Source organism: Mus caroli, unplaced genomic scaffold, assembly GCF_978045245.1.
Source record: "Mus caroli unplaced genomic scaffold, Mus_caroli_1 scaffold_13, whole genome shotgun sequence".
Taxonomy (NCBI): Eukaryota; Metazoa; Chordata; class Mammalia; order Rodentia; family Muridae; genus Mus; species Mus caroli.
The window spans coordinates 68,545,970-68,561,101 of NW_028227268.1; the positions used below are offsets into that span (position 1 = coordinate 68,545,970).

At 43.4% G+C, this 15,132-nt stretch overlaps 2 protein-coding genes across 8 annotated transcripts in view; both read right to left on the reverse strand.

The window, feature by feature from the left end:
- The window catches only part of Rapgef6 (Rap guanine nucleotide exchange factor 6), a 177,236-nt gene extending 163,294 nt beyond the window's left edge, over window positions 1-13,942 (reverse strand). For 4 of the 7 annotated variants that reach the window (XM_029483211.2, XM_029483209.2, XM_029483206.2 and 1 more), the window contains exon 1: window positions 13,355-13,940. In XM_029483211.2, the coding sequence (XP_029339071.1) occupies window positions 13,355-13,423 (69 nt within the window). In that variant the 5' untranslated portion in view covers window positions 13,424-13,940. Of the gene's footprint in view, window positions 1-13,354 lie in introns of all 7 variants that reach the window. The other 3 variants (XM_029483210.2, XM_021175412.3, XM_021175414.3) reach the window with 3 other exon arrangements.
- LOC110304185 (dnaJ homolog subfamily C member 14) lies at window positions 1,033-3,692 on the reverse strand. The gene has a single exon (XM_021175417.2). It carries the CDS (start codon window positions 3,595-3,597, stop codon window positions 1,516-1,518), a length of 2,082 nt encoding a protein of 693 aa, XP_021031076.2. The 5' UTR covers window positions 3,598-3,692; the 3' UTR covers window positions 1,033-1,515.
- Window positions 13,943-15,132: the final 1,190 nt, after the last annotated feature.

Genomic DNA, 15,132 nt, shown 5'->3' on the forward strand with positions numbered 1-15,132 from the left:
TTGACAGGATTTAGAAAGTAACAATACACCCCAGGTCTTGTCTAATGATGGTGTTCTAGAAAGTTAATATGGATGCACAATCAACCTTATGGGCTGTGTCCTGGACTGACAAGAAATGAGAAAGTCCACTGAGCACCAGCAAGCACCTGTCTGCATTCTGACTGGAAGTGCAGTGTGACCAGCTGCCAAAGCTCCTGTTGCCATGCCTCCCTGCCATCATGTTCTCTCTGTTCCTCAAACTGTGAGCCTGAATAATTCTTCCTTATGTTGCTTTTGATATGTATTTTGTCAGTGAGAAAAGTAACTAATATACAAAGAGTCAACTTTACTGTATAAGATGTTACTAAATGAATGGCATTTATTTATTATAGCCAGACATGGTATATTAGTGATTTCAGAACTCAGGAGATTGAAGCAGGAAGACACAGATTAAGGCCACCATGGGTTATGTTAAGACACTGTCTTAAAGCAATAAAAGAGTTAAAAGCACTAATTAGTGGAGGAAGCATCAATATAGGTATCAATACAAGAACAACAACAACAGAAAGTCCAAAGTTAAGAAGCTACCTTTGTTTATTTTATTTTATTTTATTTTTTATTTATTTTATTTTTTTTTTTTTTTGGTTTTTTGAGACAGGGTTTCTCTGTGTAGCCCTGGCTGTCCTGGAACTCACTTTGTAGACCAGGCTGGCCTCGAACTCAGAAATCCGCCTGCCTCTGCCTCCCGAGTGCTGGGATTAAAGGCGTGCGCCACCACGCCCGGCCTGTTTATTTTTTTTTGCCAGTTATATATTTATAGAAAGATAATCCCCTGGCTTTAAATAGATATGTACATACAAATATGAACAAACTTAAAAAAATACAAACCCTTGGCTAACAAGGGGGCCTCTGGGAACCCCTCTATCCTTCCCCCTCACCCAAGGGCACAGGGCATAAATCTGCTTTTTAAAAATTAATTAATTTTGGCCATCCTTGCAACAACAAGCCTGAAGTTAGGTGTCTTACCTATAAAGTGAAAGTCAGAGGAAAAAATCAGTTTCCACTCTTGAGTTCTGTGTCTCCAAAATTAGGGCTACATGCTTTTTCTTTTAGCTAGTATATCAGGGTAAAGGGGGGAGGGGAACCCCTGATATGGGTTTAAGAAATAAGATACACTCATTTAAAAGGGGGTGTGTTTCATCTGCTCTTAAGAGCAGATGATAAGATAAAGGCATACAGCCCCCAGAGAAATCCCCAGTTCCCACACCTCAGAAGCGTACTGTCTGGACTAGGTCCAGCCCCTGAAGTTCTTTGCTCTAACCACCTCCTATTCTTTGGTATTGTCAGAAAACAAGATTCAGTTCCTGGGTGTTGGGGAAGAGGGAGAAGAGGTCATGGGTTTCCTCTAAATACTGAGTGAACAATTTAAAATGTTTCCCTTTTTAAAGTATTTTAAAATAAATCAAATTCCACCCTGTGCTGTACACAGCCCTTTTGACTCCCTGACATTGATTTGAGGAAGGAAGAGAAGGGGTGTCATCGTTGAAAGGGCCGCTTCACTTTCTTCCGCTGTTTAGGTTTGGCTTCTCCCTTGGGTACTGAACTGTTGGGCCTAGAGGTCGAAGTGGTCCCAGGGCCAGGGTGAGGTGCGGCAAAGAAGTTCCCATTGGACACCGGCCCCGGAGGTACTTGAAAGATTCGGCTCAAGAAATCCTGCAGGTCAGCAGGAGGGGACTCTGGAGTGGCCCTCTTGGCGCCCGGTACCCGAGAACCAAATGTGATGTGGTAAGGAACTCTGTGGGTATCTGGGGAGATACCCACACGTTGGCATCCAGCCCACTCTGTGATGTCATACACCTTTCCATCCATCAGCGCAAAGTAGGTGATCTTGAGGCCCAGCATGCTCGACTCTGCCCAGAAGTCTCCTTCCTCAGCAGGATGCAGCCTGTTACACTCAGCACAGTATCTGGCACTCTTGGGTTCCCGGTCCATTTCAAACCTCCTATGCTTTCCTTGGCATCTGCTGCACATCATCGTGTTCATTGCCTCCTTGAGGTCATCTTGTAGCTTCGACAGAAACTCATTCACTGACCGGCTGAGCTCATTCTCTGCCATTCGTTTCATCTCATATTCCTTCCTCCTCTCTGGGTTGCTGACAATGTCCCAAGCTGCCTGCAAAATTTTGAAGGCCTCCTCAGCCCGGGGATGGTGATTTTTATCAGGATGGACCATTACTGCTAGCTGCCTATAGGCCTTCTTTAGTTCAGTGTCGGATGCTGTAGCTTCAACCCCCAGCACATGAAAAAGGTTTAGTTCATCTTCAGGAACCCCAGCCATGGTCAAGAGTCGGGCCACTTCCTCTTCAGGCTGGCAGTATCGCCCACTAGCTACAGGTGCATTGCCCTGTTTCTTAGTCCTCTGCTTGACCCAGGGCAGCTCCTGCCAGCCCCACTGTATTAACCTTACCAGCTGCTGCCATGGCCTGCTATCTTTCAGCAGAGTCAAGCAATGATGCAAGGCTGGAGAACCCAGCCAAGAGAACAGCTGAGCGGTCTTATCCCTCCAGCCTAACCGGTTGCCCAGTCCCACCGAAAACCTCCAGCCCAACTGTAGACATCCCAAAAATAGGGCGAGAGCCAGGAGGAGGAAAGCACCCACTACCCTAAGAATACAGATGAGCAGCACCGCCACACAGAAGCAGCTCTGGCTTAGAAACTTGAACATCACGGGGGCCCAGCCCCCCACCCAGACTCGAAAAAGGTCCAGGTCACTGCCTTTCAGCTTCCTGCATGCGTAAATGAGATGGCCACAGGTTTCCACATACTCTCCCACCAATACCAGAAGTTCAATCAGCCACCAGAAGCCTGCTTGTCCAAGCTGACACAGTTCCTCTACTCCCCACAGTCCCAGGCCTCTGCGCTTATCTGTCTGACTTCTTTTTCGGGTCAGCCGATGACGACCTGGAGCCTTGGGTTCTCTGCGTCCACTATCCCGAATATCCTCCTTGATCAGAAAACGGTGCTTCTGCCTCCGGGACGGGGGTTTCTTTCCACTGGACACACGTGAAAAATCACTGGGAAATTTAAGAGGTTCCTCATCATCATATTCTTCTTCCAACTCTTCATCTTCCCCCAAGGCTGGAGAGGTGCAATGGTGGCAAAGGCTGCTAGAAGAGCCATCTCCTTCCTCGGAGTAAGTCCCTTCGGGAACCCCAGGGCTTCCCTGGCAGTAACAAGCAGATGGAATGGAAAGAAAAGAAGGACTCCCATCATCCTGGTACCCAGTCTCATTCTCTCTTGAGAGTTCCTGGTCCACTCCTGACTCTTCTGAACCTGTCTCGCTCTCATCAGGGTAGCCTCCTCCTCTAGGTGGTCCTGGACCCCTTGGAGGACCATGGCTTGGATCCGACCAGTGGGCTGGATTTGGAGGCTGTGTGTACTTAGGGCCGGAGTGCTCTTTGAGGCGTCGTGTACCATTAGGAGCAGTCTCTGCTGAGTCCCTGAGTCCTGAGAATAAAAGTATTTCGGGGTCCACAGAGGATCCTGATGTACTGAGGGAGGAACCACCACTGCGGTGGGCTCCACACAACCTTCTTTCTCCCGGGTGCTTCTGGGCCATGACCCTGCGGCTTCCTGAGGATTTTAGGTCACTGCCATCATTGCCGAGCAGCGGTGGTAACTCCTCCCTCCTCAAGCAGCTGCGCCTAAGGCCAGGGGGAGTTACAGTAGCAGCTCCCCCGGCTCCGCCTCCCGCTCACGCTGCTACCTTTGTTTATTATTCTAACTAAAGTCAGTGCTAATAAAGACCCTGTTAAGTCATATAGCTTGAGCAAGAATTTTTTTCCTGCAGTTATTTCCTTTTTTTTCTTGAATATTTTCTTTACATTTCAAATGTTTTCGCCTTTCCAGGTCTCCCCTTTAGAAACCCATTATTCCATCACCCCTCCCCATGCCTCTGTGAGGGTGCTCCCCCACCCATCCGCTCCCATCCTTCCAACCCTGGCATTCCCCTACACTGGGCATTGAACATCCTCAGGCCAGAGAGCCTTTCCTCCCACTGATGTCCAACAAGGCTATCTTCTGCCACATATGTGGCCAGCGCCATGGGCCACTCCATGGGTGTCCTTTGGTTGGTGGTCCAGTCCCAGGGAGCTCCAGGGGGTCTGGCCTGTTGACACTGTTGCTCCCTACATGGGGCTGCAAACCCCCTCAGCTCCTTCAGTCCCTTCTCCATCTCCTCTATCAGGGACCCCCAAGTTGAACAAGAAATTTTATTTTACTTCTTTGGAATTCAGTTCCTTTGCACATGCAAGCCTCATTTTGGTAATGATGTTCCCTCTCCCCACACATATCAAATAAAATACCTGTTACCCTGTTATGCAAGTTCTACTATGGTTTAGGGTTTTATAGAATCAATCTTACTGTTTGCCATGTGTCAAAGCCCTGAAGCTCTCCCACTGCCAAAGTTACCATTTATACCAAACAATTAGGAATGTGGCCTTTGGAAGCATACTCCAGAAGAGCAGCAAATGAGTGTTGCTTATGACTCTAAAACCTGGGAATTCTACAAAAAGAATTCATTCTCATGTTTATGAGACAAAATCTTATGTAGCCAAGGCTAGTCTCAAACTTAGATAGCTGAAGCTAGCCTTGAACTCCTAATCATTCTGCCTCACCTTCCTGTGAGCTAAGATAACCATTCTGGTTTTGGGGGGTTTTTTGCTCCTCCTTCTTTTTGTTTTTTTTGTTTTGTTTTAAATTCAGAAATGTTTTTATTTTTTAGTCTCCAAAAACCCAAACAGACAGGTGTGGTGGCACACACCTTTAATCCCAGCACTTAAGAGGCAGAGACAGGAAGATCTCTGTACATTCGAATACAGAGTAACAGAGCAATTCCAGGTCATCTAGGGCACAAAGACAGTCTCAAAGAAACACACAGTCTCAAAGATTAGCTTAGAAAAATGGGTGCACATCTTTGTTCATTTCCTATTAATAGGAACTTAACTTTATAGAATAGGTTAAAAACAAAACAAACACCCAAAACTTAGCATAAGTCAAGAAGTCAAGGAAACCCATTTGTAGTTTAGGCTCTCCTTCTCCAGGAACGAACACTGCTATGTTATTCCATCTATCAAATCTGATCTAGTTTAGTAATCTTCCTTCTGGTGCATTTCAAACTGTGCTTCCAGCACCACATAAACAAAGTTATCAAAGTTAGAAGTGTATGTGGTATGTTGAATATGCTTACCCCAGGGAGTGGCATTATTAGGAGGTGTGGCCTTGTTGGGGTGGGTGTGGTTTTATTAGAGGAAGTAAGTCACTGTGGGGGTGGGCTTTGAGAGAGCTTAATCTTCTGGGAAGTGTCTTCTGAGAGCACAAAGAAGCTGTTTTCCAGAGATAGTTTTGAAGGCATGAAGGGAAGAAGCTGAGGCTTGGCACTGTGTGAGGCCAGCAAAGGCCATTAGTAAAGGTGAAGCCTCAGTTACAGCAGAGGACTGAAAAGGGATCACATACAAAGAAGATTTCAGCTCAGTTATGCTGGTCTCTTCTTATCACCACAAATTTCTTTGCTCCAACTAACCAGTATCAACAATCCCAGTAGTTCCTTCTATTCTTGACTCTAAAGCCAGAGCCACATGGCTGAAGCTTGGCATTGTAAAGAGAGCCTGTGAGAGGCTATTGGTGAAGTCTAGTTGCAGTGGAAAACTGCCAATACCATGAGATGAACATCAAGAACACCAACAGCAGTGGAATGGAGTCAACCAGGGCTTAGAGTGATACAGAGGGCAAAGCTAGAGATGTGACTGAAGCCTTTTGAAGAAGCCCAGAAGATCATGTGTTCCAGGCATTGGAACAAAAAGCTGTAATGTTGAAGTTGTCTTGGAGACCCCAAGATAGTTGAGATGCCAGAGCCCCAGGAAACCTGCCAAGGAAAGCTGCTAAGAGGGAGTGGAACCAGCCAAAGAGAATTGTGCTGTAGTCAACAAAGCAGAAAGGAGTTGGACATCAGACATGGAGATGGAGTTTGTCCAGCTGGTTTTGGTCTTGCTTTGGTACAGTATTTTCTCACCATTAAGTTTTTGGAATGGTAATATATATATATCCTATGATGTTGGAAGTATGTGATCTGCTTTTGTATTTTGATTCTATAAGGTATTATAGTTAAGAGACTGCATGAATCACAGAAGAGATTTTAACATTGTTGAGTCTGTTATAGACTATGGTACTTGTGAAGTTGGGCTAAATGTATTTTGTTTTATGCTATGGCTAGGTATGGCCACCATAGACTCATGTGTTTGAACAAGCCTATGGGGTCAGGGAGTGGAATGTGAAGGTTTTAATATGCTTGACCCAAGAAGTGGCACTATTAGGAGGTGTGGCCTTATTGGAGGGAGTATGTTACTATGGGGGTAGGCTTTGAGATAGCTTTGTCCTAACCACCTGTAAGTCATCCCTAATTAAATGTTGTCCATTTTAAGAGTTGCCTTGGTCATGGTGTCTCTTTATAGCAATGGAAACCCTAATTAAGACAGTGTACCTCTTTATTACACTTCATTACAGTATGAATTCTTTTATTTTTGGTTGTGAGCCTAGCCTTTAACAGCTGAGCCATCTCTCCAGGCCAACAGTGTGAATTCTTGACCCCATGCACTTGTCCAAAAGCTTTAGTGGTAGACAGGAGTGGGAAAGAATAGTGGTAGCATGAATGATAGCTTCCACTGCCATGCCAGAAGTCACCATTCTGTTTTTTATATACAGCCACACCCTACTTTAACTAACTCAGCTTGTCTAATGAAGAACAGTTCACAGCACTCACATTCACTACATCCCTTCCAAAGATCCTCATGTCATGAAGCTCATCATGTTGGCTGCTTTTCCTTCTGGGAGAATTTAGGTAAGTTCCTAGCCATCTCAGAAACAAAAATCACATGGTCCAAACTCCCAGTTGGCCATGTTTTTTTTTTTTTTTTCTTTATATGAATGGGTGTTCTGCCTGAATTTATGGTTGTGGAGTGTGCCTGGTGCCTATAGAGCCCGTTAAAGGGTATGAATCCTCAGGAAACAAAGCTATAGATGGTTGTGAACCACCACATTCTCTGGAAGATTAAGTGCTCTTAACCACTGAGCCATCTCTCCAGCCCCCAGCTTTTCTTTAATAAAGATTTCATCTAGATCTGACGTTGCTTTTTTATATTTAGTTGGATTTACAAATGAAGGTCAAAGGGTCCAGAAGTATAAATACCTCCTCCCACCCCCCAAAGAACCCTCTGAATGTACATTGGCTGGGAAAACACACAGCAGAATCTTTGTTCAGCCACCCTCAGAGTGTGCAAAGTGACTCACTCAAAAATGATTCAAGTACATTAGTGGTGTTTTGCCAGGTGGGGGGAGGGTGGGGGATCCATTCTACAGGTTTAGAGTCACAGACCATTATTCTAAAATCTGAAGGTTAAGAAATAATTGTAGGTCTTATTTTTTTTGTTATCTTTAAATTTGAGGTAGAATTGTACTAGCACCCAAATGAGCATGAAATTCTGGCTGGCAAAATTTTCCCCTATTCATTTTGAGTTAGGGTCTCACACTATAGCCCAGGCTGGTCTTGAACTCAGCACTTCTTCTCCTCAGCTCCCTACAAACTCCTTTTTGAAAAAAAAAAAAAAAAAAAAACTAAAAAGTTAAAACTGTCATTTGTAATACTCTGATGTTTCTTTAAAAAAAACATTTTGAAGCCATACAGAAAAGGAATTTCTATTCTAAAATATAACTAAGTTTCTTCTATTTGAATTGTCTTTCAGCACAACCAGATAGTTTACAAGCTATTTCAGCTTCTTTATGATGACTGTATGTTACTCATCTTTAAGAATTGTTTTATTTATGTGTATACCATGTGCTTTAAGATGCCAAAATCTTAAGAGGGCATTGGATCCCCTGGTCCAGGAGCTACAGGTGATTGTGAGCTACCTGATGAGGGGACTGGGGAAATAACACAGATCCCTTGGAAGAACAGCAAGGGCTCTTAATCACCAGCCATCTCTTCAGCTCTTATTCAATTTTTAGAAAAATAGGAAAATTTGCAGGTTTGTCAACCTAAGTCTTTTTATCTTTTAAAGGAAGTAGGGGAGGGGAATCATATTTTTTTAAAGTAAGTTTTCAGTTTTGTTTTGGACTGTATTCTAGGCCAGTTGTGGCAAGCATGGGCTGTGGTTGGGCACACCTGCTTAGAATATAAAGGGTGGAAGTTTAACTCAAGGAGGGTGAGGGATCTATGAGGAAGTTATCAACCATACTGCAATGAGACTTTTTAGTGATGCAGCTATTTTTGCTTGTTTGTTTTTCTCACATAATAGTAGGCCTATACTTGGATAGAACTGTTACTTTGTCCTGTTGTTGGCAACCTAATTGGAGTGAGCAGTCATTTACTTCTCTCAGGAAAAGTTCACACATACAAAAATATTAGATACCAGTATTGAAATGGGATCATGTAAATAAAAATTCTAGGACTTGCAATGGGTGGTATCATGACCATGGAGTCTCAACACTTGGGAGGCTAAAGCAGGAGGATCATCAGGCTTGAGGTCTATACAGGCTTGGCTATACAGAAAGTGAGGCCAGTCTGGACTACATAGACTCTATCACCAAAACAAACCCCTAAATTCCAAGGCTGTTATTATACCACATATATACTGTGCAAAGCAGAGGTGAAGAATGTGGCATGATGCACAGTTTCTCAAATCTCTGTATATGTATCAGAATTAATACATGGGCCATGTATAAATATCAATGCCTATAAGCTAGTTTTGAAGGTTCTAATTTAAGATGTGGAAGATTGACCTAGTATTTATTAATAAAAAGTGAGCTTAAGTATATTTCCTGAGTTGGGAAATTATATAGCCTAGGTTCATAAGCAGTGGTAATGTATTTACAGATATACTGTACATTTTGTAACAGAACATTCTGAGAAACACATCATTAGTCCATTCTGCTCCTGTGCAAACAACACAGTATACAGAATACTACGACACTATGACAGTTACTAGAAGTCTCAGGAAACATTTTGGAATACAGTAAAGCCCCTTTTTTTTTGAGTCATGGTCTCAACTACTTTGTCTGGGTTAGACTTAAACTTGTGTGCTCAAATAACCCACTAGTTTCAGCTTGACTGAATATTAGTGCTATTGACTTGTGTACCTGTTTTTGGCTGGGCTACAGTCCAGGTCCTACACATGCTAGTTAGGTGTTCTACTTGAATCCATATCTCTTTAATAGCTTTTGTGGTTTTAGAACACTTTTAATTACCAAGACCAGTACTTAAGCCCACATTTTCCCATAAGAAATCCTTTTTTAAAAATGGGAAAGGAAATCAGAGAGCTCAGGAAAGACAATTTGTTGTGAAACTTGGATCCAAAAAGTAGGAAAAAGAGCTAGAGAAGTAAAAACTTTTAGAAAGTTATCTGAATGTCATACTTCAGAGTCTAGTTCACTAAGATTTATTACAAAGTTATAAAAACACAGATTCTAAACTTGGCCTGGTGGCACACGCTTATAATCCAAGAACTTCAGAAGCTGAGACAAAAAGATAATAATGATTTAGAGAACAGTTTAGGGTACGCAGTGAGACCCTGTCTCAAAAACAAACACACCGCTGTATTAGCAATTTACATTCTGACTTGCTTCCTGACAGAAGCTGGTTTCTACCTTCAGGGGCTATCAGTCCACCACCACAGGGAATGCAGGATGGCTAAAGTGGGTGGATCTATGCTGTGAGTAAAGGGTAGAGAGTGAGGCAAAAGCTCCTCAGATGTTTGGTGATTAACAGAAAAGAGCAAGCTTCGGCTAGAAGTAAGGCTGGACTAGGACTGAAAGACCTATCCCCAGTGACCCACATCTGCTCCAAAGGTTTCACAACCTCCCAACAACATTGTCACCAAGCAGGGGACAAGGTATTGAAGCACAGAAGCCTATATGTGTGTATGGGTAGGGGGAGATGATTTGAAATTCAAACCATAATGTTGCCTATTTGTATATTTTCACATGCTTTACACTCAGTACATACTCAAGGAAAAGGAACTAAATTAAGCTTAACACAGGAATGTTATCCCCTCCCATTGTAACTTTGGTTTTTGTTTGTTTGAAACATGGTCTTATGTAGCCCAGACTGGACTGGTACTCTTAATGCTGTAGCCTCCACTTCATAAACGCTGGTATTCCAGACGTGTGTTATCATGCCTAGCTTTTAAAAATAGAATCCCCCAATCCTACCCTGAGAATTGAGCCCAAGGCTTCACATGTGACAGACAAATGCTCTACAACTAACTACACTCCTAGAACATGCAATTTTATTAACTTGGCTTCCATGATATCACTATACACTGGGTGTATATGTGTCTGTTTCTGTCTCTCTTTTTGAAGATTTATTTATGTATTTTATGTATATGAGTGCTCTATATGCATATATGCCTGCATGCCAGAAGAAGGAATCAGATCTCAATATAGATGGTTGTGAGCCACCATGTGGTTGGTGAGAATTGAGCTCAGGACCTCTGAAGAGCAGTAAATGCTTTTAGTCAATGAGCTCTCTCTCCAGCCCCTCTGTCTCTTAATCTACCTATTTATTCTAACATTTTTTTTCTAAGACATGTCACACCCAAACACATCCATCCTCACTCATACCAGGCAGGCCTGGAAACAATGGCAATTTTCCTCCTCAGAGTCCCAGGTGCTGGGATCATGATGTGTGACCCCTATTCTCTATGTATATTCTTTATATTCCTAATTTCATATATTCTTATAACTGAAAATATCTACATTCCAATGACTGTAAATTTTAACCTCTCCTATTCTCTATACACTCTATATTGATAATTTCATAATTCTCCCAACTGAAAATAATCTACAACCCGATGACTATAAATTTTAACTCTCTAGTCCAGCCTTCTCTTAGAAACATAACTTTTATGTGCTAAATGTTTACTCCAACATTTCTAACAGATATTTTAAATTAGACATATTGAAAACATAATTTGTGATATTCCCCCCTCGCAAAAATCAACTCTGGTAAATCTCTTGTATTTCTGTTTTGTGGTGCTGAGGATGAAGTCCAGGATCTCATGACACTAGGTGTGCATTGTATCACTGCGTGACATCCAAGGCCATTTCTTTGACAACGCTTCAACTTGTCTTTGGTAACAACTTCAACACTCCATAAGTTAGACCCCAAACTCTGAAACCACGTTCAATTCTTTTTCCTTCAGTCTATACCTAGTACATTATTAACAAAGGCTCCTGGCTAAAGGTTAAAAATATTTTCAGAAGTTGATGGCTATTCAGAATCCCCATGGCTGTCATTTTAGTCTGAGCTATCATCATCTCTTAGCCCATTTATGCAATAGCTTCTAACTTCCTGCTCCTACCCTTGTTTCCACCTGGTCTACACTCTACACAACAGCCAGTCTTTTTGAAACTCTATCAAGGCAGTTTCATTCCACTGCTTCAAAACCTTCAGATGGTAACTCACCCATTTCACTGCCGATAAAAGTAGCAGTAGTGGTGGTGGTGGTAGCAACAGTAGTAGTAACAACCCTCACAGTTTACAAAGTCCTACATGCTGTGTCCTATCCTACAGCACCATCTAGGACTTCCTACCCACCCTGGCTCATTGCCCACTACTCAAGAGTTCCCTGTTAATCCTGGAATGTATGAACAGAACACTCTAATCACAGGGTCTTGGCAATGACCATTTCCTCCATTTGCATAAACTTTCTTCCTCATAAAACTCTGCACATAATCCCATTCGTATGCATCAATAGAATGCACATAATCCCATTCGTATGCATCAATAGAATGCACATCAAGTCAAATCCTTGAACCAGGTATGGTGAGGGTCACTACCATCCTCATACAAGCAAAGTGCCGACAAGTTATGGTTCCAGGTTGCTGTGAGCTACACAGGGATACCCAGTTTCATTCAATAAGCAAGTCAAGTTACCTAGGACAATAGCTTATTTTCCCTTTCCCCAATTCTCCTTATCCTATTATTGGAAATAGCCATTACTAGCTAGCATGCTGCATTATTTATCACCTACCTTCTCAATTCCTTAATCCATCAGAACGTAAGAACTAAAGGACCTGTCTATTGTGTCCACTAAAATTTTCTAATGTACAAAATAGAACCTTGAACAGGTTGGCAATGAATAATTACCAAATTAATATATTTATAACAGACTCTTACGAGTCCACTATGAGAATCTTTTGACAGCAGAAACGAACTTGTGAGAATTTCATAGAACTCTTTGTCAAAATAAACCATCACTAGCACTCTGGATAATGATTTATTAGTAACCTAAATTCTACACTCATTCAAAAATACAGCCAATGAATCCAAGCCGTTAATATTCCCTTCAACAATGTTGCTATTCCTGTAAAACAAGATAAAAGTCCTCAACACAGCACACATGACCAAGCATAAGGTCCCCAACAGTTCAGAAAACTTCCTCTACTTAAAAAGACTCAATTTCAAACTAAGTACCGAATTAGATATTAGATATTCCCTCATTACCTAGATAATGTTCGTAAATAAAACTTAAAATGCACATTACAATGGTAATCATCACCACAGAAAAGCTGATTCTTAAATTATAAGTAGGAAAAAGTAGCCCCTGGAAAGGGGTAGGCAGGTGCCTTGTTACTATGCAAAGATCAAGGTTTCAGGAAGCAAGCTGGACTCATCACAGCTTCAATAATGGCTGCAATAATGTCATGTCCCAGAGTGTTACCCAGTTTGAGACTTTCTATGCAAAGAACTCTAAGTCTGAAACTCCCGTGACTAAAAATTAAAACATTTCATTTCAGTTACTGCAACTTCAAACAAGACGACTCATTGAATTTACATCGCTGTTGGGTTTTCTTTTTTCTTTTTTTTAATTTTGGCATAATACACATAGCCACTAAGATTATAGAAACGTCTTCAAACCAAGAAAACTTAACAAATAATCTTAAACTTCCCACGGAAAGTTTGAAAAAGCACCCAGGGAACCACTCAACACGCATCACCCGCCACGGGACTTACTATCTGGCTGACGCAGAGTCCGATACGGACACTGGAAACCTGTCTTCTGGGGGCAATTGTGCCGTATCTGAGATGAGCGCACAGCACACACTGGCTATGGTATGAACTGTCTCTTACACATCACAATTCCCAGCTTGTTTTTCAGCCCACCTGAGCGCACACAAACTCAGAAGCCAGTCAACAGTAACGGTGCTTTCTTATCACAAGTACAAGGAAGTCCCCGGCAGGAAGCGGTAGGAAAGGTGCTCATCACCCCGCGCGGCTACGGCCAGGTCCGGGCCGAGCAGTGCTCGCCAGTGCCCGGCCTTACCTCAGGAGTCCGCTCGGGCGGCTTCTTCCTCAGTGCCTGCCGAGCGCCGGGGTCCACGGGCGAGTTCATGTCCGCGGCCACAGGCTCCCTAGCCTGCGTCTAGCTGCCCATTCTCCAGCTCCGGGTGTACGCCAGCCCCACCAGGAGGGAAATGAGAACTGTCGCAGGGTCCAAACTCAAGCAAACAAGTCTTCGCAACGCCCGCCCAGGGCCTCAGCCCACGCGCGACTGGCCAGAAAGACGCCTGCGCGGGGGCGAGACTGGCCGAGAGCGCATGCGCATGCGCACGACGCGCACACTAACGCCCGCCTGGCCGTGACGTAGAGAGCTGGGCGTGGAGGGGGCGGAGAATGGCTTGGCTTTTCTTCGCGAGAGTCCGCCTCGGTTCCAGGATTGTAGTTTCCGCATACCCAGCTTCCGGTTGAGGTTCCGGAAATGCTACGAGGGCGTCGCCAAAAATAGACTATTGGGCAGAGCTGTGGGGAAGCTGCTTTGGTTTAGCGCTCGAGTCCGGAAGCCGCGGGGCTCTTATGGCCCCGCGGAAATCGAGGCTGCCATTCAGCAAGCGGGGAAGCCCACGCACCGCACCGCAAGCCACGGATCTTGGGGCAGTACTCGCGCACCTAGCCCACCGCAACATTGTGGCGTATTCTACGCGACTTTGAAAAACAAAAACAAACCACGAAATCGATAGTGAAAGCTGCCTCCAAAAAAAAAAGAGAAAAAAGCGTTTTGAAGACTAGAGCTATAGTTCAGAGTAGTCTGCTGGCCTAGCATGCACCAAATTGTCTTGGCTTCTGTGTGCAGAATTTTAGGATCTTCCTTTAAAGGGTTTATGACCAAAAAGCCTCAGGTGGACTAAGGAACTCCTGATTCGAAAGTTGACAGATAACACCTGTGGGCTGTCAGAATCCTTGCGGCTTCTGAGAAGATCAGCATGCCAACTTGGTATTTATTTAGCACTTTGAGACTGTTGGGGAACCGACCTGCAGGTGAAATCTTATATCCCAGAAGTTTTTTTCCCCGTCCTATAGTACCTACAGGCCCTCTGTACCACCTGTGCAGCTTCCACTCCCGTGGAGAAACTGGTGTCACTTGTTCTGATTAAAGGACAGAACTTCTGTGGAGGTAGATCTGCCCTTTTATTTCCACTTACCTAATCTAACAACCTTGACTAAAAGCTGGGCAGTGAGAGTGAGTGGGTGGGGGCTGCTTTAACCTAAGCAGTGCTTAGAGCAAACCTCTCCACTCCGTTTTGTATTGAATTTTACATTCTAGTCTCTAACAAAATAAAGACAGCTTCAGTTTTGTTACTTGTTCTTTGGAACAAGAAAAGCTGCAAAAACTGATTATCAGTTATTATTCCTGTTATGATAAAAGTAACCCTAGAAGGTTTATTTTGGCCCTCAGATTGAGCCAGAAGTAACAGGAGCTGTCAATCAATGGACATGAGTGCTGCGAACTTAACTCAGGCCCTCTCCAAGGGCACTGCTTGCTCATAAACCAGACACATCTCTGCAGCCTATTGTTTTTTGTTTTGGTTTTTTTTTTAATGTTTCTTTTGTGTGTGGCATGCACCTCTCTGCTCATGGAGACATCTTATAGGAGTGTTTTTTCTTTCACTATCTGTGTCCCGAGGAATCAAACCCAGATTATCTTGGTAGCAAGTGCCTTTTCCTACCATGCCATGGCGACAGGGGTGCCAAGTGGCTGTTCATTTTGTCCACGGTCAGGTAATAGCACATGATGAATGCTCTTGCTTAGCTGGCCTTCTTATT